General features: G+C 42.3%; 1 protein-coding gene across 12 annotated transcripts in view; it reads left to right on the top strand.

Moving 5' to 3' along the window:
• Nucleotides 1–4,124: 4,124 nt before the first annotated feature.
• The window catches only part of PSPC1 (paraspeckle component 1), a 110,375-nt gene continuing 89,948 nt past the window's right edge, over nucleotides 4,125–24,551 (top strand). For all 12 annotated transcript variants that reach the window (XR_014291780.1, XR_014291781.1, XR_014291782.1 and 9 more), the window contains exons 1-4: nucleotides 4,125–4,643; nucleotides 10,717–11,018; nucleotides 16,416–16,511; nucleotides 19,769–19,965. Coding sequence is in view for 2 of the 12 variants with exons in the window: in XM_082602587.1 (XP_082458713.1) it covers nucleotides 4,284–4,643; nucleotides 10,717–11,018; nucleotides 16,416–16,511; nucleotides 19,769–19,965 (955 nt within the window). In the remaining 10 variants the exon portion in view is untranslated. The remainder of the gene's footprint in view (nucleotides 4,644–10,716; nucleotides 11,019–16,415; nucleotides 16,512–19,768; nucleotides 19,966–24,551) is intronic.

Here is a 24,551-nt window from a genome sequence, read left to right as displayed (position 1 = left end):
TGGACCACAGACCTAAATGTAAAATGTAGAACTATAAAATTCGTAGAAGAAAAACTGGAGAAAGTTTAGATGGCTTTTGCTTTGCTGATGACTTCTTAGATACTCCAAAGGCACAATCCGTGAAAGAAAGAATTGATAAACTGAACTTCGTTAAAATTAAAAGCTTCTGCTCTGTGAAAGACAATGTCACAAGAATAAAAAGACAAGCCATAGGTTGGGGGAAAATATTTGCCAAAGACACATCTGATAAAGGACTGTTATCTAAAATACACAAAGAACTCTTACAATTCAACAATAAGAAAAACACCTGGTTAAGAAATGGGCCAGGGATTCCCTGGTGGCGCAGTGGTTGAGAGTCTGCCTGCCGATGCAGGGGACACAGGTTCGAGCCCTGGTCTGGGAAGATCCCACATGCCGCGGAGCAACTAAGCCCGTGCGCCACAACTGCTGAGCCTGCGTGCTACAACTATTGAAGCCCACGCACCTAGAGCCCGTGCTCTGCAACAAGAGAAGCCACTGCAACAAGAAGCCCGTGCACCGCAACAAAGAGTAGCCCCTGCTCGCTGCAACTAGAGAAAGCCCACACGCAGCAACGAAGACCCAATGCAGCCAAAAATAAATAAATAAATAAAGTAAAAAAAAAAAATCTGTGTGCAGGTTTTTGTGTGGATTTAATTTTTCCATCCTCTGGGTAAATACTAGCAGTGAGATTGCTGGATCATATGGTAAGGGTTTTGTTTTCGAGAAACAGCCAAAGTGTCTTCCTAAGTGGCTGCACCATTTTGTGTTCCCACCAGCAGTGAGTGAGAGTTCCTTTTGCTCCATATCCTCCAGCCTTTGGTGTTGTCAGTGTTCCAGATTTTGGCCATTCTAGCAGGGGTACAGTGGTATATCATTTTTATTTGAGTTTGCATTTCCCTGATAACATACAACATGGAGCATCTTTTCATATGCTCATTTGCCATCTAAATCTTTGCTGAAGTGTCTATTAAGGTCGTTGGCCCATTTCTTTTTTTGTTTTTCTTTTTTTCTTTTTGTGGTACCTCTCACTGTTTTGGCCTCTCCCGCTGCAGAGCACAGGCTCTGGACGCGCAGGCTGTACACCACCAAGAGTGACCCTAATGTAAACTCTTGACTGTGGGCGACAGAGTCTGTACACCACCAAGAGTGACCCTAATGTAAACTCTTGACTGAGCGATGATGACATGTCAGTGTAGGGTCAATAAGTGTAACAAATGTCCCACGTGGTGGGGGTGTTGATAGTGGGGAGACTGCAGGTGTAGGGCAGGGAGCGCATGGGAAATCTCTATACCTTCCTCTTAATTTTGCAGCGAACTGAAAACAGCTCCAAAAACTTTTAAAGTTTTTTAAGTCTTTTAAAAAAAGATGATATTAATAGCATATACCTTAAAAGGTTGTTGTGATGATTAATGAGTGAGTGTAAAGCAATTAGAATAATTCCCAGTACATTTTGGTTTGTAACCACTGCGAGTGGGGTGTTACTGGCATCTACCGGGTAGAAGCCAGTGATGCTGCTAAACATCTCCTCACGATACATGATTATTCAGTCCAAAATATCGTGTTGAGGTTTAAAAAACCTGCTCCAATGCTTCTGAGGCACCCTGGTGTGGACGGTCTGACCTAGGGAATGAGTGTAGCAGAAGAGGAGAGGAGGACCTGGACCTGTGGTTCTCAAGTGAAGATTCCCAGGAAAGACAGAGAGAGTAAGGAGTGGCCAGTGGCTGTGAGAATATCAGGGAATATCGTAGTGCAGAAGGTAGAAGAGTGTTTCAAAAAGGTAGGAGGGAAGCGATCAATAATAGTACTTGTATTTATGATGCCAGATTATTTTTCAAAGACTATACTTTAATTCATTTAATAGGCACAATAACTCTGTAAAGAAGGTATTCTTCCCACGTTACACATGAAAAAACTCAGGCCCAGATCTACAACATCAAATGCTGCTGGAAGATCTGTGATATGACTGCTGCATCTGGTCAAAGTGGAAGCTGTCGCCCATGGTGACAAGAGAGGTTTCAGAGCGATGGAATGTGGGATAGACATCTGATCAGTGTGGCTGAAGAAATCAAGGATGAGCAAATCGAGACAGAAAACAGACAACTCTTGTTTCCTTTCTTTCTTTCTTGACTAAAGAAATAGTAGCTAAAGGACAACATGCGGTGTAGAGAAGGTTTTTCCCTTTTCTTTCCTTTTTTCTTTTTTTCCAAGATGCAAGTTTTATCAACACTTTCTTTTGCTGATGAAAATAGTTCAGTACAGATCAAGTAACTAATCACTTGGATGGGGATTAGGTAACTGTAGAAGCAAAGCACTTGAAACCTGCTGTCCAGTGGTTTGGCCTAAGAGGGGATTTTTGACCATTCATTCATTGTAACAGGAGGGAAGGCAGTGCATATGGCTACATATGGAATTAGGTTGGTTGATTTGGTGCTGATGGAAAGAGCCAATTTTATTTGCTGTGCCTTTTTTTTTCGGTGAGATTAATAAATTCGACAATATCAGCTGTGAGTGAGGTGGGGAGGATCTCAGTTCCCCAACCAGGGATTGAACCCGGGGCCACGGCAATGAAAGCGTGGAGTCCTAAGCACTGGTCGGACAGGGAAGTCCCAAGATGTACTTTTATCTTTCCAAAAATTTCTCTGTATCTCTACTTAGTCAACCCTCCCTACCTCCCAGCTCCTGGCAACCACCGATCTGTGTTCTGTAGCTAGTTTTCCAGAATGTCATATATTCGGTATGTAGCCTTTGAGTCACATTATTGCGTCTATCAGGAGTTTAGTCCTTCTTACTGCTAATATATTCTATTATATGAATGTACCACTGTTAGTTGTTGCAGTTGTTCAGTCAGAGACGAAAATGAGTCCAACACATGAGATGAATGCGTTAAAGCACAGTGGTAGAGGGCTGTTGCTCGCTCAGGCAAAACAGCAAAGCCCTCAGTCCACTATGGCATATTTATTTAAGCTTTATCTTACAACTATTATACTTTTTGTAATTAAAAGCATATTTTAAGAGCTAGATGTACTTTACTTATAACTTTATCTAATACAAAGAGTTCTATTTAGCGCGGGCTGTGCCTTCCTTGAACATCTAATCAATGCACCTCCTTATTTCCTTATGGTCCCGATTATACCGAGGACATGCGTGGGTCAGTGCCCAGAACAATCAGTACTGCTTGCAGTCCTGAGACATTCGCACGCACCCAGCTTGCTAGGTGAGCCGATTCTTGGGTTATGTCTCTTCCCATGTCCTCAGGTACCCTTCTACATTAGTCTATCCACCAGTTGGACATTTGGGTTGTTTCCAGTTTTCGTTGATTACAGATAAAGCCCTATGAACATTTTCATACAGGTTTTTGTGTGAACACAAGTTTTCATTTCAGTTGGATGAATAGGAGAGGGATTGCTGTTCTAAAGTAAGCATTTGTTTAAGTTCACGAGAAACTGAACGGTTTTGTAAAGTGACTGTGAATTCATTTCTTTTTAATACCCAATGAAGACCTACCACGTGCCAGGAGCGGTACTGGGCAGAACTGAGTAGTTTGGCCGACTCAGGTTATGGCTTGAAGATCTTAAAATATTTGCCATCTGGCGCTTTGCAGAAAACGTTTGATGACCCTGTCCTAGGGTGTGGTCCATAGGTGTTCACGGAGTCCTTCTCTGAGGTGAATAATCAACATCACAATTATTTTATAGAATTGGATTTTTCATTAGGAAGTATAATAAAAGCTTGCTCTTGAAAAGGGCAGAAATGTGTTTTTGTTTCAATTACTGGGAAATACCTCGTTATTTAATGCTATGTATAAAATCTGCAAGTTTTCACTTTGTGCTGTCATTGAAAATTGAGCCGGGCATCTAAGAGAATGTGGACATTTCCCGAATCACTGCGTTTTCACACACTGCTGCAACTTCCAACATCACTGTTACCTACGGGGCTAGGGATCGTCCTTCCTCTCAGCCCTGGGAAGGCTGCGAACAGGGACGCGCGCACAGCGGTGCGCATGCGCACGCCACCAGGAGTGGGCGCAGCAGTACGCAGGCGCGTTGGCCCCGGCGCGGCTTCGGCGGAGGGGCGGGGCTTGTGCGGTGTCTCTCCCTCCCACCGCGGTTGTGGCGGCGCCATCTTGGGCGAGCGGCCGGGGCGTGAATGCGGGCGGCGGGCTGGCGGCGTCCCCGAGGGCGTCCTTCCCGACCCCGGTTCCGTGCGCGGACATCGACACGCAGGTCGAGCTCCAGGCCGGGTCCGGGGGGGCACGCGCTGAGATGATGCTGAGAGGAAACCTGAAGCAAGTGCGCATCGAGAAGAACCCGGCGCGCCTTCGCGCTCTAGAGTCGGCGGCCGGCGAGGGCGAGCCGGCGGCCATGGCGCTCGCCCTTCCTGGCGAGCCGCCCGCGCCCGCCGTGCCCGCCGAGGACCGGCCGGCCGAGGAGGGCGGCTTCACCATCGACATCAAGAGCTTCCTCAAGCCGGGCGAGAAGACATACACGCAGCGCTGCCGCCTCTTCGTGGGGAACCTGCCCACGGACATCACCGAGGACGACTTCAAGCGGCTGTTCGAGCGCTACGGCGAGCCCAGCGAGGTTTTCATCAACCGCGACCGCGGCTTCGGCTTCATCCGCCTGGTGAGGGGCAGCCGGGGGCGGGGCGCGGGGCCGCGGGGGCCGAGAGGTCGTCTCCTCCCTCCTCTCCCTCCCCCCTCCCCTCGTCTCCCCTCCCCTCGTCTCCCCTCCCTCCCCCCTCCTCTCCCTCCCCCCTCCCCTCGTCTCCCCTCCCCTCGTCTCCCCTCCCTCCCCCCTCCTCTCCCTCCCCCCTCCCCTCGTCTCCCCTCCCCTCGTCTCCCCTCTCCTCCCCTCGTCTACCCTCCCTTCCCCATGTCTCCCCTCGTCTCCCCTCCCTCCCCCCTCTCCTCCCCTCGTCTCCCCTGGGCTCCCCTCGGCTCCCCTCCCTCCCCCCTCGTCTCCCCTCCCTCCCCCCTCGGCTCCCCTGGGCTCCCCTGGGCTCCCCTCGGCTCCCCTCCCTTCCTCTTCTCAGCGCGTGCCTCGTGTGAGGGTGCTTCCCCCGAGGACTTACTGCTCTTTTATGTCTCGCTTATGCATTGTGATACTAGAGTAGCACATCCTTTACCTCTTTTCAGTCTACAGCTTCACAGGCTTTCCGACGTCATGCATAACCTGTGCGTCTCTAGTTACCTTTAGAGGAGCTTTGAGCAGCGGGAGTTTACACTTACAGGACAACAGAGCTGCTTTGTTAGGCTTTTCTGGGTGCTTTGTGCTCGCGGTGTCACTTGTACAGCATTAATGTAACTCGTGTTTAGATGGATCGTTGTCCCCCAACAGAATATCTTTCGTAGAGGGAGGCCGTTGTATATAAATAAGTGGGTTTTGTGTCTTTTGTCTTTCTAGTTTGATCCTCGAATTTTACGTTCATTGCAGTTTCCCAAAGCTTTCTCTTTGGAACTGAGACTTTCAAAATGGAGTTCTCTCCGTGAGTAGACAAAGGCAGAATTTTAATACGTAGAGAAAACTGATTATAATGCAGTGACACTAGTGTTCGGGAGAACATGTGAAGATCTGAATGGCTTCAAGAGGAGGGTTAGACGTTTTCTTAAAAGTCACGTTTAATAATTGGCATTGTGAACAGGAAATTGTAAGTATGTTTAATTATCCTTTGGACGTTAGAGAAACAGCCTTTCACTTGCTAAAATTATTTTTAACGTAAATCCAAAACTTATCTTAAAGGAAGTTAGGCTTTTAGGCTTCTACAATAACGTATCATAGGCAACTTTTAGTAAACTTTCCAGAAGGGTGTTATTTAACATTTTAACAGTCTTTGGCCTCTGGCACCATCTTGTTCTATTTTGAAGTTGACATTCTGGAGGAAGAATGGTAAGGCTGAATGTCCCTCTTTTGGAAGCCTTATACTTAAGCCAATAAACATTTCTTTTTTGATGTGGAAAAATCTGTTTCCTTCCTAATTTTAAAGCTACTAAAAGTTCTTCCTCCCTCAATGTGTCTGCACTGCCCAGTAGAATAGCCACGGGCCGGATGTGAGTGTTCAGCACTTGCAGTGTGGCTATTGCGGCTGAGGAGTTGACTTTTAAATCTTATTTATTCTTTCTTTCTTTCTTTATTTTTGTAATTTATTAATTTTTTTCTGTTTCCCCATGTTTATTTTTTTTCCACACACACTGTACTTTTATTCTTAATTTAAATAGCCACATGTGGTTTGTGGCTACTATATTGGAAAATACAGGTCCTCGCTTTCCTTTTCTTTAAAATAATTATCTATGGGATTATGAAATGCGGAGGTGAGAAGGGCTGCTGTTGTCTGCCCCTTTGAGATATGCTCCTAGACTCCATCACCCTAAATTTTTGTGTAGGAATGTTAAAAATTTGTCAGTTGGAAATCAGAATTTAGTTTATGAGATTTACTTCGTGGATGATTTTACTGTTTAATCTGAGCTCTGTGTTTCACAGGTAGATTTAAGAGCCTTAAATATTTCTGAGTTGTTATATGTTTTCTCTACTTCGGAAACTCGCAGCGCGCACCGGATCTGAATATAAGTAATCGTATGGTGGCCGTAGTGTGTGCTGCTCGTGTAGTGGCTCTAAAATAGTGGTATCATTCGATCTGATGTGTGTTTTTAGGAATTCTGTTTACTTGTTCAGTAGTTAATATTTAATTTATTTCTAGTTAATTGTAGTTTTCCAGTTAATTAGTGAGGTGAGGCATTTTTGAGATGGTGTAGGCTCAGCATTCCTTGTATGTAATGGTGGGGAAAAGAATTTAAGTGGCAGCTACTCGTGAGGTTCTAACCCATATTGTGAGTCCGTGGTACATGGGCGATGGGAAACACTGTGTGTATTTTGGACACATTTTGTGGAATTTTAGACCCAGACGCTGCTTTTTAGGTTTTGGATGGTTACTGACAATTTAGATTGGATAAATTAACTGGAAAGTTGTAGTTCGTTTTAAAGCAAGCTTACTGTAGTTAAAACTGTCATTAGTTTGACTGGGACTTGGTTTCTGCTTTATATTTTCCCCTACTTTTAGCTTTAGTAAACCAGATTTCTGGAGCAGTGATTCACAAAAGTGTGGTTGGTCCCCGTCCAGTAATTTCAGATCTCTTCCTAGTGTAAGCAGAAGTCCACTTAAATTACTTTCCCTGCCATTCATGCTAGCAATGCTGACCCTAAACCATCTCAAAAATTGTTAACTGGGAATTTGTTACAAAGGCAAATTCTACGGCCCCACCCTTGATCTACTGAATCAGAAAATTTGGGGTTGGGGCCCAGCAATTTTGGGATTTAACCACCCTTCCATGTGATTCTGATACTTGTTAAAGCTTGAGAACCATTGTTCTAATTAAAGAATTAAAATCAACTGAATTTACTTTTAGTCAGTCACTGGGGACTAAACCCCCTCCTCTAGTGCTTTTTTATGTTTAATTATGAAATTATATGTTCTTCTTATAGATTGTTCAAATATTAGAGGAGACGTAGCAGAGAATGTAATGGGCCTGCCCAGCATATAGTTTGAAGTCATCTTTTATTTCAGGGACATTCTGTTTTCTTTTTTTTCAGGGACATTCTCTTAATTACAATTCTAACATTAGCAGATCTTCCCTACCTTAGTACATTTACTAAAGATGATCACTGTTAAACATTGTGTAATTTTTCCATAAAAATCGAATTGTACCATACACATTGTTTTGTGCTTTGAGTTTTTCATTTAATGTAAACGTCTTCAACATCTTTTCATGGCACTAGATTCTTTTTTTTTTTTTTTGCTGTACGCGGGCCTCTCACTGTTGTGGCCTCTCCCGTTGCGGAGCACAGGCTCCGGACGCAGAGGCTCAGCGGCCATGGCTCACGGGCCCAGCCGCTCCGCGGCATATGGGATCCTCCCAGACCGGGGCACGAACCCGTATCCCCTGCATCGGCAGGCGGACTCTCAACCACTGCGCCACCAGGGAGGCCCGGCACTAGATTCTTTTTAATGACAACATTGTATTTCACAGTATGAATGTACTGCAGGCTACTTAAGCAACTTTACTGAATGACTATAAGGATTTTTTCATTTTGCGTCAGTGTATTTCCTTATACTTATTAACTTATTAGTACTCTTGCGGTGGGGAATTTTCACCATTAGTAAACAATGGGAGAAAAGATCATGTGCTTTGGAAAGAGCTGTTGGAAAGTGAAAGTGGAGCCAGTGAAAATCATTAGACCCTAGTTGAAGCAGTCTCTGTCTTGGGGTAGTCACTTCAGTTTCTTTTTGCTTGTTTTTTGTATTCCTTTCAGTTAAGAACCTGTAGTTTACGTTTTGTGAAGAGTGATGCAGAGATACCAGCTGGAAGGCTGTTTATGGTGTATTGATGGAGGTTGTGAATTTTGTATAGATTGAAATCAGCATTTGTGTGTGATCTTGGACAAGTTACTTGAACCTTTATAAACCTGTTTCCCTATATGCGAAGTGAGGATAGTAACAAAACCCACTTCATTAGATTGTTGGTAAGGATAATGAAAGATAGTGCACACACGTGTGTGTATATGTGTATATATGGGGGAGGAATGAATGGCTGGCATGTAATAACCACTTAATAAAAGTTATGTCATTATTGGGAGCTATGAAGTAAAGAAATCTTGGTTCATTTCAAATACATAATTTTAATTGACTTTACAGTTACTTTGGTACACATTTAGAGCAGTGGTTCTCAAATAGAGTGGTTTTGCTTCCCAGGGGACGTTTGGCAATGTCTGGAGACATTTTTGGTGGTCAGACTGGGAGGTGGTTCTACTAGCATAAACATCCTGCAGTGCATGGGACAGCCCTCCACGGTAAGGATTATCTTGCCCCTAATGTCACTAGTGCTGAGGTTGGGGAACCCTGATGTAGAACCATTTAAAACCATAAAAAGTATAAACTTTGAAGATGGACTGTGGCATTGAAAATTCCTGACAGCATAAACATTTTATTTGGCCAGAAAGTATTAAAAATTGAATTTGTTGCCAACAGTAAAAAAGTACTTGATTTAACATAAAAATGGAGATTTCTTGCTCATCCTGAAAAAAAGAAGATATGTGACATTGTCACTATGTCTGACTGAATCTGAACAGGAGATGCCCTCGGAAACACTTGACAGTTTTACAAAGTCCTGACCAGGCTCTGTCTATTCCCCTGCCCGCAAACATGCTATTATGAATAATTTCAGAGTATAGAAATGAACATTCATACACTCAACATCTAGATTCTACAATTAAATTTTGCTGTATTTTTTTCACATATCTGTATCTCTTATCTCCATCCGTCCATCAGTCGATGACTCTTAAACACTTCAGCATGCTTATCATTAACTAGAGTCCAATATTGTTTTTTAAGGTATTTGAAATCTACATATAATGAAATGCACAAATTTTAAGTGTATGGTTTCATGATTTTAGATCAAGATGTTATCATCACCCCCTGAAATTTCCTCGCGTTTCTTCCCATTCCCAGTTACGTGTGTGACAGCATTGTAATTCAAGACTCTATCCCCAAACTCTGCCTCTCAGAGTTGCTGGATTACGTGACATCTTAGCGGCAAAGGACATGTCCCTTGTTAGATATTCGTGAAATGTTTGCTGGCACTACTACTCCTGTTACTAAGTTAAGAGTAATAAACAAAATGGCCATTTTGAATATCTGTCAAAAGGGTAGGTTCATTTGTCTTTGTAAAATTAGTTCTGTAGGTAGATTTTTGCTTAAGTGCTGTCATTTAAAGCTGTTGTGGACAGTTTAGGGATTGAATAAAGAGCTATTGCGACCTTATTCATAAGAAAGTACATTTGTACTTTTCTCACAAATGCGTATAAAGCCTCTTTCAGTTTTTGCTGGGAAGTTTTCACAGCACAGAAAGAACATACTTGTAGTAAGTTTACCAGTTTGTTGTTTTAGATGCCTATGTTTTATACCAACTTGGAATTCTTGAAGAAGGAAGTTCTCTTAACTTGTAGTTTCAGCAATGAATGTATTTTCTAGTTTATAATAAGTGTATGTGCACTTTTCTGTATAATGGAGAGAACTCTTTTTTTGGGAGAGAACTCTTACAGCCCATGAATGTGTGTTTGCTTCTCTCACTGTAATGGTGAGAAATGTGTGGCCCTTGAAAGTATTTCAGAAGAGGTGATTAATAACACCTGATAGTAGTTTTCTTACAGATAATATAAAAGAGAAATGGAAATAAAAATGGAAAGGGATTTGTCTGGCATTGGAGAGGTGGTACGCTTTATTAAGATGCAAATATCAGAAACATGGAGTGTATAGAGAATTAATATATTTTCAGTAGTAGTTTCTAGTAACTGGTAATCGGTCTCAAAAAGTAATTATGTGTTTCTTTTAATACATGTAGGAGATTGATAAAAGATATTATTTTGAATATTTAATAGTTGGCAATTTGTTTATGAGTAGATCATCTTTAAGTGATGACTTTTTACACGACATTGAGGTTGGAGCTTTCTACTTAAAATGTTTAAAATTAATTATCTTTAAAATATTAATAAATGCATGTGATACCATCATTGAACGACGCAAAAACAAAATGACCTCATCAGTCATTTTCTAAAGCTGCCCAGCTCTCTTCCCTAGAAACAAACCACTATTTAAAATTTTTTGTTACTGTAATTTTTAAAAGGTGATTTTTTTCTTCCTATAAAGGAGTCCAGAACACTGGCTGAAATTGCAAAAGCAGAGCTGGATGGCACCATTTTGAAGAGCAGACCTCTCCGAATTCGTTTTGCTACACATGGAGCAGCCTTAACTGTCAAGAACCTCTCTCCGGTTGTCTCCAATGAGCTTCTAGAGCAAGCATTTTCCCAGTTTGGTCCAGTAGAGAAAGCTGTGGTTGTTGTGGATGACCGTGGTAGAGCTACGGGAAAAGGCTTTGTGGAATTCGCAGCAAAACCTCCTGCACGAAAGGCTCTGGAGAGATGTGGTGATGGGGCATTCTTGCTAACAACGTGAGTTTAAACGTCTTGTCATTCTTCTGTACAGTTACACGTGGGCTTCTCTCTGTTCTCATTTCTTTCTTTGTAGTGCATTCTGTATGTTGTCTTGGCATGTGGTAAGTAGGTGTTGAGTAAATACTCAGTGAATACAAATAGGGTATATTTATGTACCGTCAGGAGTCATACTTTATTCAGACTTCAGTGTACTGATCCATTCTACATGAATCTCAGGAATGTTTTGTATTACAATTTTTGTTCAACTTACTGAACGTCTGTTGTGTGCAAAGCACATTTAGTGAATAAATGACATTTTAATCAACTTTGAAGTATAATTTACATATGTTAAAATGCACCCAATTTTGCATGTAGAGCTCAATGAGTTTTTAAAAATGTATGTATGTAGTCATGTAACCTACTACCACAGTCAAGATATAGAACATTTCCAGCATTCAACAAAAGTTCCTTTGTGTCCTTTTGCAGTTACTCCCCACCTCTTTCCCTGCCTAGACCATCTTATCCCTGCCTAGACCGCTCTTGATCTTTCTGTTATTATAAATTAGTTTTGTCTTTTCTTGTATTTCATAGAAATGAAATTATATAGTGTGTATTCTTTCATGTCTGATTTCTTTTGCTTAGCATGTTTATGAGATTTCATCCATATCATTGTATCAGTATTTTGTTCCTTCTTATGACCGAGTTACAACTTTGTCCGGTGACCTGTGGGTGGATGTTCAAGTTGCTTCCAACTACTGGCCATTGTGAATAAAGCTGTTATGAACATTTGTGTATAAAGCTTCTTGTGAACATTATGTGGCTTGGGTAATACTTAGGAGGAAATGACCATATGTTCAGCTTTATAGGAAACTGCCAAACTGTTTTCCAAAATGTTTGTACCATTTTACATTCCCACCAGCAATGAATGAGAGTTCTAGTTGATCATGTCCTTACCAGCACTTCGTATTTTCAGCCTTTTAGATACTCTAGTGAGTGTAGTGGTGTCTCATTGTGGTTTAAATTTTATTTTCCTAATCACCAATGATGAGCATCTTCTCATGTGCTTTTTAGCTATTTTTATGTGTTTTTTGAAATGTCTGTTGACATTTTTTGCCTGTTTTTTAATTGACTTGTCTTACATTATTAACAAATCTGGGTACAGGTCTGTATTAAGACTATTTCTCCCAGTCTGTGGTTTGCTTTTTAATTTTTTTTTTTTTTTTTTTTTTTTTTTTGGCGGTACGCGGGCCTCTCACTGTTGTGGCCTCTCCCGTTGCGGAGCACAGGCTCCGGACGCGCAGGCCCAGCGTCCATGGCTCATGGGCCCAGCTGCTCCGCGGCATGTGGGATCCTCCCGGACCGGGGCACGAACCCGTGTCGCCTTTATCGGCAGGCGGACTCTCAACCACTGCGCCACCAGGGAAGCCCTGCTTTTTAATTTTTTTTTTTTTTTTTTTTTTCCCCGTACGCGGGCCTCTCACTGTTGTGGCCTCTCCCGTTGCGGAGCACAGGCTCCGGATGCGCAGGCCCAGCGGCCATGGCTCACGGGCCCAGCCGCTCCGCGGCACATGGGATCCTCCCAGACCGGGGCACGAACCCGTATCCCCTGCATCGGCAGGCGGACTCTCAACCACTGCGCCACCAGGGAGGCCCTTTAATTTTTTAAATAGTGTTTTTCAAAGGCAGAAGTTTTTATATTTTGTGAAGTCCGGTTTATCAATTTATTTTCTTTGATGCTTTGTTCTTTTTGAATCCTTGTATGATACTTTGCCTTTCCTCAGGTAGCAAAGCTTTCTCATGTTTTCTTGAGAAATTTTATAGCTTTTTATTTAAACCTGTGATTCGTATTGAGTATGATGGGAGGTAACGGTTTATTTATATAACATAGGTATTTGGGTGTTCTGGCACCATTAATTGAAAAGATTATGATTTCCCCTTTGTTACCTTTTACCTTTATCAAAAAACTGGGGAAAAAATCTGTACTCTTTTTTTCTGTTTAATTGATCAGTATGTCTATTACACCAGTACTGTACTTTCTTAATTGCCTTACCCTAAGCTTTGAAGTCAGATAGTATCATCCAACTTTATTCTTTTTGCGAAATTGTTCTGGTTATTATCATTCCTTTGTATGTCCTTACTGGTTTTAAAATCAGCTTGTCAATTAAAAGGAATTCTGCTGGGCCTTTTTTTTTTTTAAACATCTTTATTGGAGTATAATTGCTTTACAGTGGTGTGTTAGTTTCTGTTTATAATCTGCTGGGCTTTTGATTGGAATTGCTTTGAGTTTACAGATCATTCTGGGGAACATTAACATCTTCTATCAACCTTTTCCAATCCACGAATGTGATGTATCTCTCCATTTCCTTAAAAATATTTTAAAGTAATTATGATGGTCATTAAACCTGTTGCCATATTAACATGTCTTTCCTTTCAGTTTGCCCACAAGAAAGCTCTGGATGTGCATTCTTACTTAGTCTTCAGATGTACAAATTCCTTAGTTGATTACTGAATTGATTTCTTTTATCTGATACTGTGCTCACCTCTGGCACTTGTGCTGTGGATTGGGATCATTCAGATATTTTAGGGTTTGGGGAATTGGATACAAAGACAATGTAAAAATTGTTTCCTGGCCCCAAGGAGCTTCGTTTGGTGATTTGTAAAGCATTTTTCAGTTTGTTTTTGACAGTTAAGCATTTGTGCTAAAGCTGTTTTATAGCAGATGTAGCATGAATTACAGCTCTGCCAACTTGTTCTCTCAGAGACTTGGGTCTTGTTCCCTTTGCTTAGAGATGCTCTCTCTCCAGATCACCAGGGGCCTTGCTCTTGCATTTTATTCACATTTTGCTAAGATGTTATCTCCTCAGGGAAGCTGTTTTATCTTAAAATAGCCTGATGCTTTACTCTCCAATTTATTTTTCTTCATAGCACTTAGTGTTAACTTGCATGTCTTTCTCTGCGGTAGAATATAAGCTCCACTAGGGCAGGGACTTTGTTTGGCTTAACACTATAATCCTAACATTTGTATTCTAATATTTCTTGGCCACATAGTAAGCTTGTAATAGTTATTTAAAGCGTGAAGGAAGGCAAGGACTAAAGCAGTAGGCAAGGTGTGTGGTTAGTATGTTTTTTCCACTGCAGGCTTTGATTAATTGCTGTTTTTTAAAGTCATAGCCAGGCATTGGTAAATATTTAACTAATTCTTACGGGTAGCTTTTAGAATAATTTATAACAATTTTGAGGGACTGGGCAAGGTGTTGAACTTTTTATGTGTCTTACTTCATGGATTTCCAGAACAACACTGGTTATTATTTGTTCCATTTTTCAGGTGAGAAAATTGGCCCAGAGATGTTCAGTAATTTGCTTAAGATGGCACAACAAATAAATGGTGGAGTTTAGTCTGATGCCAAATCCCTTGCTTCTTTTTTTTTTTTAAGTAAATTTATTTATTTATGGCTGCATTGGGTCTTCGTTGCGGCGCACGGGCTTTCTTTAGTTGCGGTGAGCGGGGGCTACTCTTCATTGTGGTGTGTGGGCTTCTCTTTGCTGTGGCTTCTCTTCTTGTGGAGCAGAGACTCTAGGCGCGCGGGCTGAGTAGTTGTGGCGTGCGGGCTCAGTAGTTGTGGCATGCGGGCTCAGTAATTGTGGCTCACAGGCTCAGTAGTTGGGATGCAAGGGCCTAGTTGCTCTGTGGCACGTGGGATCTTCCCAGACCAGAGCTGGAACCCGTGTCCCCTGCATTGGTAGGTGGATTCTTAACCACTGTGCCACTGGGGAAGCCCCAGTACATTTTCCTCGAGGTCTCTTCTGATTTTTCTCTAGGGTGGTGGTGGCCTTGTGGTGTTGAAGTGGAGGGTGCAGGTTTCAGTCGTTGCTGGCCTCGGTTCAGGTGTAGTTCTTACCTGGCTCTGTTACTCTTTTTTTTTTTTTTTTGGCGGTACGCGGGCCTCTCACTGTTGTGGCCTCTCCCGTTGCAGAGCACAGGCTCCGGATGCGCAGGCTCACTGGCCATGGCTCACGGGCCCAGCCGCTCTGCAGCATGTGGGATCTTCCCGGACCGGGGCACGAACCCGTGTCGCCTGCATCGGCAGGCGGACTCTCAACCACTGCGCCACCAGGGAAGCCCCTCTATTACTCTTCGAATGATTGTGGCCCTGCCACGGCTTCCAGTGGTTAACTGGTCCATATAGTGCATCTTCTTCATTTTGTCCCTGGGCCCCTTTGGGTCCTCTTAGAATACTAGATCCTCCTATGGGCTGGGTGGGTTCAGGAATTCTTGGCTGCTTTCTCACACCTCACTGGGTTATGTGTACTCTTGGAGGCTGTGTTTACGTATTCTTTCTTATGTTTCTGTTTTTACATGTTGGACACGAGGTCTCACCCTGGAGAATGAGGCCTGTGAGTCCCCTTTCTTTCGGGTTCCCACGCATTTTATCTGAGGTTTCTAATCTTGCTGTCTTCATCACCCCAAGGTATTCCACATCTGCTTCTAATTCATTTTCACTCTAAAATGTCTTCATTAGCCCAGGAATAACTTTATAAATAACCGTTTTATATCTTTCCTTTCCCTACAGTGGAGGATTTAGTCTCTTAATCTCTGGACCTTTATTTATTTGTAAAGGGAAGCATTCTGAACCCCGAAAGCCCCCTCACCTCTCTAGCTCCTCTGTTAACACCGCAAAAATTAACCGTGACTTTTTTCTCTCTGAAGCATCTCTGTTCAGAAGACAGTATAAATAGATTTTAGTCTGTTTGCATGGTGAGAGGCTGATAGCAAGGAAAGTTTTAATATCAGTATATTAAAATATCAGTATATCATCTAGTCCAGTGACTTCTCTTTCTTGTCTTTCCTCAGTGAGCTTTCCCTTCCTTTGGAAAACAGTAAAGGAGGGTTTCCAGGTCAGATTTGTCATCATCCACTCTTCTTGTCCCCCCACCCCATTTCCTCCTTGAATGTGTTGCTTCTGGCCCCCCCCCCCCTTCCCTTTTTCTTGGCTGATAATCTTTTAGGTCTCACTTTGGGTTTTAGAAAGACTTCTTTACAAGACCAGTTGGACAGAGAGGGAGGCTGGCAGGTGGGCAGTGGTGGGAATTTGAGGCGATGGGATGGGGGGATGAGGATGACACACACAGGATGAGAGTCGGGGACTCGCTCTTCTGCATCGTGCTCACGCAGGTTTGTGGTTGGTGTATTTTTCTGTCACCTTGAATAGACTCCATGCTCTAAAAATAAGCACTCATTTTTGACTTGGACATTCACCTGTGTCTGTGCAACCAATGTTTTTGACTGATTTGAGACATTTTTCTCAGGAAGGAAATTTTCCAAGTATGTATCTTGGAGTTACAATAAAAGATTTCTAGGAGGACGTTAATTCTTGATACTGTGTTAATTCTTATTAATGCTTTTTATCTGTCCAGGACCCCTCGTCCAGTCATTGTGGAGCCCATGGAGCAGTTTGATGATGAAGATGGCTTGCCAGAGAAGCTAATGCAGAAAACTCAGCAGTATCATAAGTAAGATTTTACTAATAAAGATAATTTAGATATGTGCTCTCAAGGGTATTTGTTACTTCACGTTTGTAATCGAGTATTGTTGGATTGTAAGGTGTGCTGTTTAGTCATACAGTCTGGTTACTAGAGTGGGCTGGTCTACATGGAATGCTAGTGTTCTTGTATATATTGGTAAAATGTTAACTTGACTTCGAAGTCTCAACTTTTACAACTGGGGCATGGATGGGTAGGTAAGAGGATACTGTCAGTAGTATTTATGCCAGAGAAACAGTGGATTTTTAAAAAAATATTTATTATTTATTTGGTTGCACCGGCTCTTAGTTGTGGCAGGTGGGCTCCTTAGTTGCGGCTCATGGGCTCTTTTAGTTGCGGCTCGGCAGCTCCTTAGTTCCAGCATGTGGGATCCTTAGTTGTTTCAGGTGGGCTCCTTAGTTGCGGTTCGCCAGCTCCTTAGTTATGTCACGTGGGCTCCTTAGTTGTGGCATGTGAACTCTTAGTTGTGGCATGCATGTGGGATCTAGTTCCCTGACCAGGGATCAAACCCGGGCCCCCTGCGTTGGGAGCACGGAGTCTTATCCACTGCACCATCGGGGAAGCCCCAACAGAGAATTTTAGAGATGAAAATTTCTGTATTTAGTATGCTTCAGGTGTATTATGAATTAAGAGTTAGGAGACTTTTTGAAATATTTATTTATTTATTTATTTTTGGCTGCTTGGGTCTTAGTAGCTGCACATGGGGTCTCGTTGCGGTGTGCGGGCTTCCTTATAGTTGTGCATGGGCTCCAGAGTGTGTGGGCTCTGTAGTTGCGGCACGCAGGCTCTCTAGTTGTGGCACGTGGGCTTCTTGCCCCGCGGCATGTAGTATCCTAGTTCCCCGACCAGGGATCGAACCAGCGTCCCCTGCACTGCAAGGTGGAGTCTTAACCACTGGACCACCAGGGAAGTGCCATGAGTTAGGAGACGTTTTGGCAGGGGTGGAGTGGAGAAGGTTCTAGTTAAATAACTTGGCAAAGAGTTAAGAATTTTTCTTAAAGATGAAAAAGAAAAGTAGCCTGTTTTCAAAATGTTATATATTATTCTTTTCCAATTACTTTTCACTCAGTGTGATTCAGATATTTTTGCGTAAGTTGCCTGTATGAATATGTTGTATTGTTCTTAACCAGTCACTCATTTATTATAGTAAATAAAACTGTAATGGACTTCCCTGGCGGTCCAGTGGTTAAGACTCCGTGCTTCCAAGGCAGGAGGTGTGGGTTTGATCATCTCTGGTTGGGGAACTAAGATCCCACATGCTGCATGGAGTGGCCAAAAAGAAAAAACAAAAAAAAAACACAAAACCCTGTAGCATATGCGTGTGTGAGCTCAACAAATATTGGAATTGCCTTTGTGCCAGGCACTGTTCTTGTACTTTTTTTTTTTTTTTGCGGTACGCGGGCCTCTCACTGTTGTGGCCTCTCCCGTTGCGGAGCACAGGCTCCGGACGCACAGGCTCAGAGGCCATGGCTCACGGGCCCAGCCTCTCCACGGCATGTAGGATCTTCCCGGACCGGGGCACGAACCCGTGTCCCCTGCATCGGCAGGCGGACTCTCAACCACTGCGCCACCAGGGAAGCCTCAGGCACTGTTCTTGATGCTGCCAGTGCGTCTTAGAACTGTTTCCGCCCTCACACTGCTTACGTTTCTGGTGGCGGGGCTATACAGTAAGTAATGAGCCAAAGATTATAAGACACGTTAAGTAGTGAGAAATACCATTTAAAACCAAGAAAGTGAGGTATGGTGGCTTAGATCAAAAGGTATGCATATTTAACTGTGATTAATACTGCCAGATGGTTCTCCCCAAATACTATACCAATTTATACTTACGGGTGTATGTATAAAAGTAGTTTTGTTTGTCCTGACAGAAGATGGATGTTATGATTTTAAGATTTGAGAGTGTAGGCTCAAAATGACATTTTATGCATGTTTTAATTAGCATTCTTTGATTTTAGTGCAGATGGATGTTTTTCCTTGTAGTTGATTTAAATGACAAATATGGGTGCCTATTATTATTATTTTTTAATAAATTTAGTTACTTATCTTTGGCTGCGTTGGTTCTTTGTTGCTGCACGTGGGCTTTCTCTAGTTGTAGCGAGTGGGGGCTGCTCTGTGGGGGCTGCTCTTCGTTGCAGTGTGCAGGCTTCCATGGCGGTGGCTTCTCTTGTTGCAGAGCACGGGCTCTAGGCGCGTGGGCTTCACTAGTTGTGGCTTGCAGGCTCTAGAGCGCAGGCTCAGTAGCTGTGGCGCATGGACCCAGTTGCTCCACGGCACGTGGGGTCTTCCTGGACCAGGGCTCGATCCCATGTTCCCTGCGTTGGCAGGAGGATTCTTCACCACTGTGCCACCAGGGAAGTCCCACAGCTGTTTCTTGTCACTATGTTTTCCCTCTGTGACAACCTCTCCCTTTATCTCCCAACTTTGTCCCATCCACCATCTTCCCCTCCCCACCCCAAAATAAAAGTTAAAATTTGTGATTGCAAGCCATCTGTACTTTTATTGATGAGTGAGAATTATGTTTTTATCAGTACTTTTGAATAACTGAAGAATTTCTTTGACTGTCAGGTACATTCACAGGTCTTAATTAAATTTTTTCGGTCATTTATTCATTCATTCAAAGAAATAAATACTAAATGTGTACAGTGTGCTAGATATGTGTGTGCTAGGTACTTACAGTGGTTAACAAATTTCATGTACTCAATGAGTTTATAGTCTAGCAAGGCAAATAGGTATTAAGCCGATTGTAGTAAATTAAGCCTATAGTGTTTGGCCTAGCCAGTGAGCCTGGCACATAACAGTTAACTGTATCTGCTTGTATTACTACCCCTAAAAGTTATACTTTTAGAGAGAAAAATCTGACTTCATCTAATTAACTTAAGGGACATTTGGGTCATATGTTGCAGACTGCCTTATATAAAATTGTTGAGTGAAAACCAGGAAGGCCTTATTGGAAGTGTTAATTAGGGGAATGCAGATTGTAGCATCAGATTGCCTAGGTTTGAATCCTGGTGCCCTTACTAATTAGTTGGGCATCTTTGGGCAGTTTCTCAAACTTAAGCTTGTTAAAACCTGCTTGACAATGTTGCCGTGATATATTTCATGGAGGGTACTTGTCAACAGTGCCATGAACATTGTAATAGCTCAGTGAATGGTAGTGTTTGTTGTTCTTACATGTCATTTTACCTTTGAAACATAACATTTCTGTGTGTCTTTCCTTGTAAACTTAGGGAAAGAGAACAACCGCCGCGTTTTGCTCAGCCTGGGACGTTTGAATTTGAGTATGCATCTCGCTGGAAGGCTCTGGATGAAATGGAGAAGCAGCAGCGTGAGCAGGTTGATAGAAACATCCGAGAAGCCAAAGAGAAACTGGAGGCGGAAATGGAAGCGGCCCGGCACGAGCACCAGCTGATGCTCATGCGGCAAGGTAAGACGCGCTTCCGTGTAGGTGTCCCCGTTGACACCTATTACTAAGTCGCTAGTTAGGGGTTTAGAGACAGTTGAAACTGAAAATGCTAGAAAGAAACATTTCACTTTTGTGAGAGAACTTCCTTAGGAAAAAAAACTTATTAAAAATAAGTTACCTTCATAAGTAGTATTGTTGGAGGTGATTAATAAGGTTGTTAACTTTTGCCAGAAGTGAGTACACGCTTCTGCTGGCAAAGAGAAGCCCAGTGGGATGATTCTTGGTATGTAGTTGTGGCATAAAGTCACATATCAAGATTTTGTTTGGTGGAAAGAAGAATTATGGCAAATGCTGGCTATTTAAGATTCTTACTACATGTCAAAAGATTACAGATGGATATTCCTTGGCAGAGGTGAAGAAGATGCATGTGTGTTGTTGGGTATGGGAATTCAGGAGCACTAACTTCTGAGTATTTGGCAAGAACATTCTGAACACTTGAGGCCGAGCTAACTGAAGTTTTAAGAGCACTCGTAGCAGGTGTTAGCATAACATAACATGCACTCGCGTTCACTGGTCAGATACCTAACACGACAAGCTGCTTCAGTATAGCTCAGAAGCTTACTTCTTCCCAGTCCTGTTTCTGGGTTTCTTTTTATCCCTGTCTATATTGTTTATCTCTACCCTTTCTTCTTTCCTGTTAATTCTCCAAGTAACTTTTTCTGGTTCTTCCTATTACTCATCTCTTCCATTATCCATAAAATTTTGGATTTCTTTTTTTAAAATTTATTTATTTATTTATTTTGGCCATGCTGCGCAGCTTGTGGGATCTTCGTTCCCTGACCAGGGATCCAGCCGGTGCCCCCTGCAGTGGAAGCATGCAGTCCTAGCCACTGGACCCCCAGGGAATTCCCCAAATTTTGTATTTCTTAAAGCATCTGATTGCTTTCTATTTTGCTCTTAAATTTTTTGCACTTGTTTTTTTAACTTAGCACTTCAGTAAAGTTCTATGTACCTTCTCTTGGCTGCCCCCAGAGGTCACGGCGCCGCAGATAGCTGCCTGATTTCTGCAGCAGACTTCTTTTTTTTTTTTTAAGTAAATTTATTTATTTATTTATTTATGGCTGCGTCGGGTCTTCGTTGCTGCACGTGGGCTTTCCCTAGTTGTGATGAGTGGGGGCCGCTCTTCGTTGTGGTGCGTGGGCTTCTCATTGCGGTGGCTTCTCTTGTTGCAGAGCACGGGCTCTGGGCACGTGGGCTTCGGTAGTTGTGGCACATGGGCTCAGTAGTTGTGGCTTGCGGGCTCTAGAGCGCAGGCTCAGTAGTTGTTGCATTGGCAGGCGGATTCTTAACCACTGTGCCACCAGGGAAGTCCCTAAAGTATTCTTTATACTAGAGCCAGTATTTCTTTAAAAGGTGAAAATTTGATCATCATTCATCTCTAAATCTTTTTGGTAGATTCTCATTTCCTTTTGGGTAAAATCCAGGTTAGTTTTTTTTGTTGTGTTTTGTTTTGTTTTTTTAACTGTTCAGTAAATGTTTATTGAGCAATTGAGCAATTACGGTCAAGTCACTGAATAACTGCGTTGATGCCAAATAAGTTAAAACAAACTCAGCAAACGCTAGAAACTAGTCAGACATTTCTGGTTTCATTTGGACTGTAAACCTAGCGTTTCTATAAACTATAAAACACTCTTTTTCTAATAAAATTGAAGTCATTCATATCATATACTAATATGTTTAAACTAGTTATGTTTATACTAGGTCTCTTGCAGAAATTTGAAAATTGTTATTTAAGATAAAGTTTTAGAATCATAGGCTGCTTAGACCTGGAAGAGAGAGCTTCAAGTTTATCCAGCCTTAGATTTTATGATTCAGAAATTTGGCCAGGGACTTCCCTGGTGGTCCAGTGGTTAAGACTCTGCTCTTCCACTACAGGGGGCCCGGTTCAGTACCTGGTCGGGGAACTAAGACCCCTCACGTCGCCCCTCATGACCAAAAAAAAAAAAAAAAAAAAAATCGGCTACACACCCAAATCAACCGGGAAATTAAAAAAATTTTAATTTCCCAGGCCTCATGGTTGCTCTAGCACTTCTGTCCAGTATGAATTGTTCTCAGCTCTTAGCCTGCCATGCACTTTGCCACTTTATTTTCCCGCTATCTATGGTCATGCCATAGTTAGGAACTAACATTGATTAGATGTGTAAACATTTGTGCTGAAAGGTATTTGTTGCTGCTACTAACAGGCAGTAGTATAGCAGTCGTTACTTGAACCCATATTGAATGTTGGTTGTAGAAGACACCATGTGAGGTACTGAGGATGTGGTGATGACAAAGCACAACATTTCTTTAGGCCTCGTAGAGCTCTCGTGAGCGCTTAGAAAACTTTGCCTCACCCCTAAGGGAGTTTTGACTTTCGAAGCAGAGTAACTTTGTAGTTATTTCCTATGAGCTTTCATTTTATTGCTTTTTGTGTGCTTATTTATAACCCATGTTAACAGTTTTTGGTTTATAATATTAGAAAAGCACATTGCTTAGTGTATCTTAGTCCTTGCTTCTGGGTTTACTTCTCCTGATGTACATCCTATATTTCAGCAAAAGTCTGCAGGTGATAAATTCGTTTCAGTGTTAATTTGTTTAAAAATTAAAAAAAAATTTACAATCTTCTCTTTTGTTCTACAATTTTGTATTTTATCCAGCGCTTCTATGGGTGTGTTCAGGTTGGGGAGCGACGTGAAGTAATCTTAGTTCTTTGGCTCTGCAGAGACACAGGGCTCTCCAGTTGACCTATCTTGGAAATGGAAAGCTCAGACAGCACAGAAAACTGTCCTTTTCCCTGGCCCCGCCTTCTGCTTTCTTATAGGAGTCTTTGTTTCTTCTGTATTTTAAGTTTCTTCTGTATCCTTTAATAAAAAAAAATCATGCATATGTCAGTAGATGTGTGTGTGTGTGTGTGTATTTATTTATAACCAAGAAGATCCTTTTTATCTTTTTTGCTCCTTGCTATTTTGCTTTCTGTATAAGTGTGTACATATAGATCTGCTTCATATTTTAAATGACTGAATGATACTCTGTTAAATGGCTATAATTAGTTTTGCTCATCCTCTTTTTTTTTTTTTTTTGCGGTACGCGGGCCTCTCACTGTTGTGGCCTCTCCCGTTGCGGAGCACAGGCTCCGGACACGCAGGCTCAGCGGCCATGGCTCATGGGCCCAGCTGCTCCGCGGCATGTGGGGTCCTCCCGGACCAGGGCACGAACCCGTGGGCAGGCGGACTCTCAACCACTGTGCCACCAGGGAAGCCCCTGCTCATCCTCTTTTAATTGATGTCTAGGTCTCTTTCCAGCTTGTTAGTAAAAACGGTGCTGCAGTGAATATGTATATATCTTAGCAAATTTTTGTAAATGTTGATTCTTATTGGACACACCAGTTCCTTTTAACAATTGCTTCATTTCTATCTTACTGCTGTTTATGTAGTCCTTTCTAGATCCAAATCCCATTATACTTAATACAGGTTATTTTTTTGCTTCACTATCTGTTTTTGATCATCAGTATAGGAGGCAGTTCCTGAATTTTCATTATGGTTGTTTTTATATTACCTTTGTTACTGTAATGATATAACTCAATAGAACTGCCATTCATTTTGCTATTACTCTGTCCTCCTCTATCGGGGGATTTTATATTTTATGTATCTTTTTGTACTGATAAATAATAGAAGTATAGTTTCTTTAAATATCTTAAAAAAATTTTTTTTTAAATTTATTTGTTTATTATTTTTGGCCGTGTTGGGTCTTCGTTGCTGCGCGCAGGCTTTCTCTAGTTGCTCCTAGCGGGGGCTACTCTTCGTTGCCGTGCACAAGCTTCTCACTGCAGTCGCTTCCCTTGTTTCCGAGCATGGGCTCTAGGCATGCAGGCTTCAGTAGTTGTGGCTTGTGGGCTCTAGAGCGCAGGCTCAGTAGTTGTGGCGTACAGGCTTAGTTGCTCCGCGGCATGTGAGATCTTCCCGGACCAGGGCTCAAGCCTGTGTCCCCTGCATTGGCAGGCAGATTCTTAACCATTGAGCCACCAGAGAAGTCCTCATGATCTTATGCTTTAAACCCTCTCTTGAATGGTGTAAAATTCATGCTTCTTTCTCCCCTTTCTTAAGTACTTGATAGTATGTTTCTGTGGGAAAGTCTGAGATAAACCTGGATTTTTTTCCCTTACTGTGACTTGATCCTTTTAACAGGCTTCCATATGAATTCTTTTAAGGTTCAGTAACTTATCCAGGATATGTTTTCCGCCCAAATATTTTGTTATGAGAAATTTTAAACATAAAAATGTTGAAAGAGGGGAAATCCCTGGTGGTCCAGTTTTTAGGACTCTGCGCTTCCATTGCAGAGGGGGTGTGTTCGATCCCTCGTTGGGGAACTAAGATCCCACAAGCCGCATGGTGTGGCCAAAAAAAAAAAAAAAAAAGTTCAAAGAATTTTAAGGTATTTAATACTTAGATTTTGTTACTAACATTTTACTGTACTTGTTTTATTACATCTTTCCATCTGTCCAGTCTTATATCCCAGATGTATCTTATTGTACACCATCATACTTTTCTTGGGACCAGATGTGCCCTTTC

Source organism: Mesoplodon mirus, assembly GCF_964341445.2.
Source record: "Mesoplodon mirus genome assembly, chromosome: 17".
In the NCBI taxonomy this organism is placed as follows: domain Eukaryota; kingdom Metazoa; phylum Chordata; class Mammalia; order Artiodactyla; family Ziphiidae; genus Mesoplodon; species Mesoplodon mirus.
This window is presented reverse-complemented; position numbering and strand designations above follow the sequence as displayed.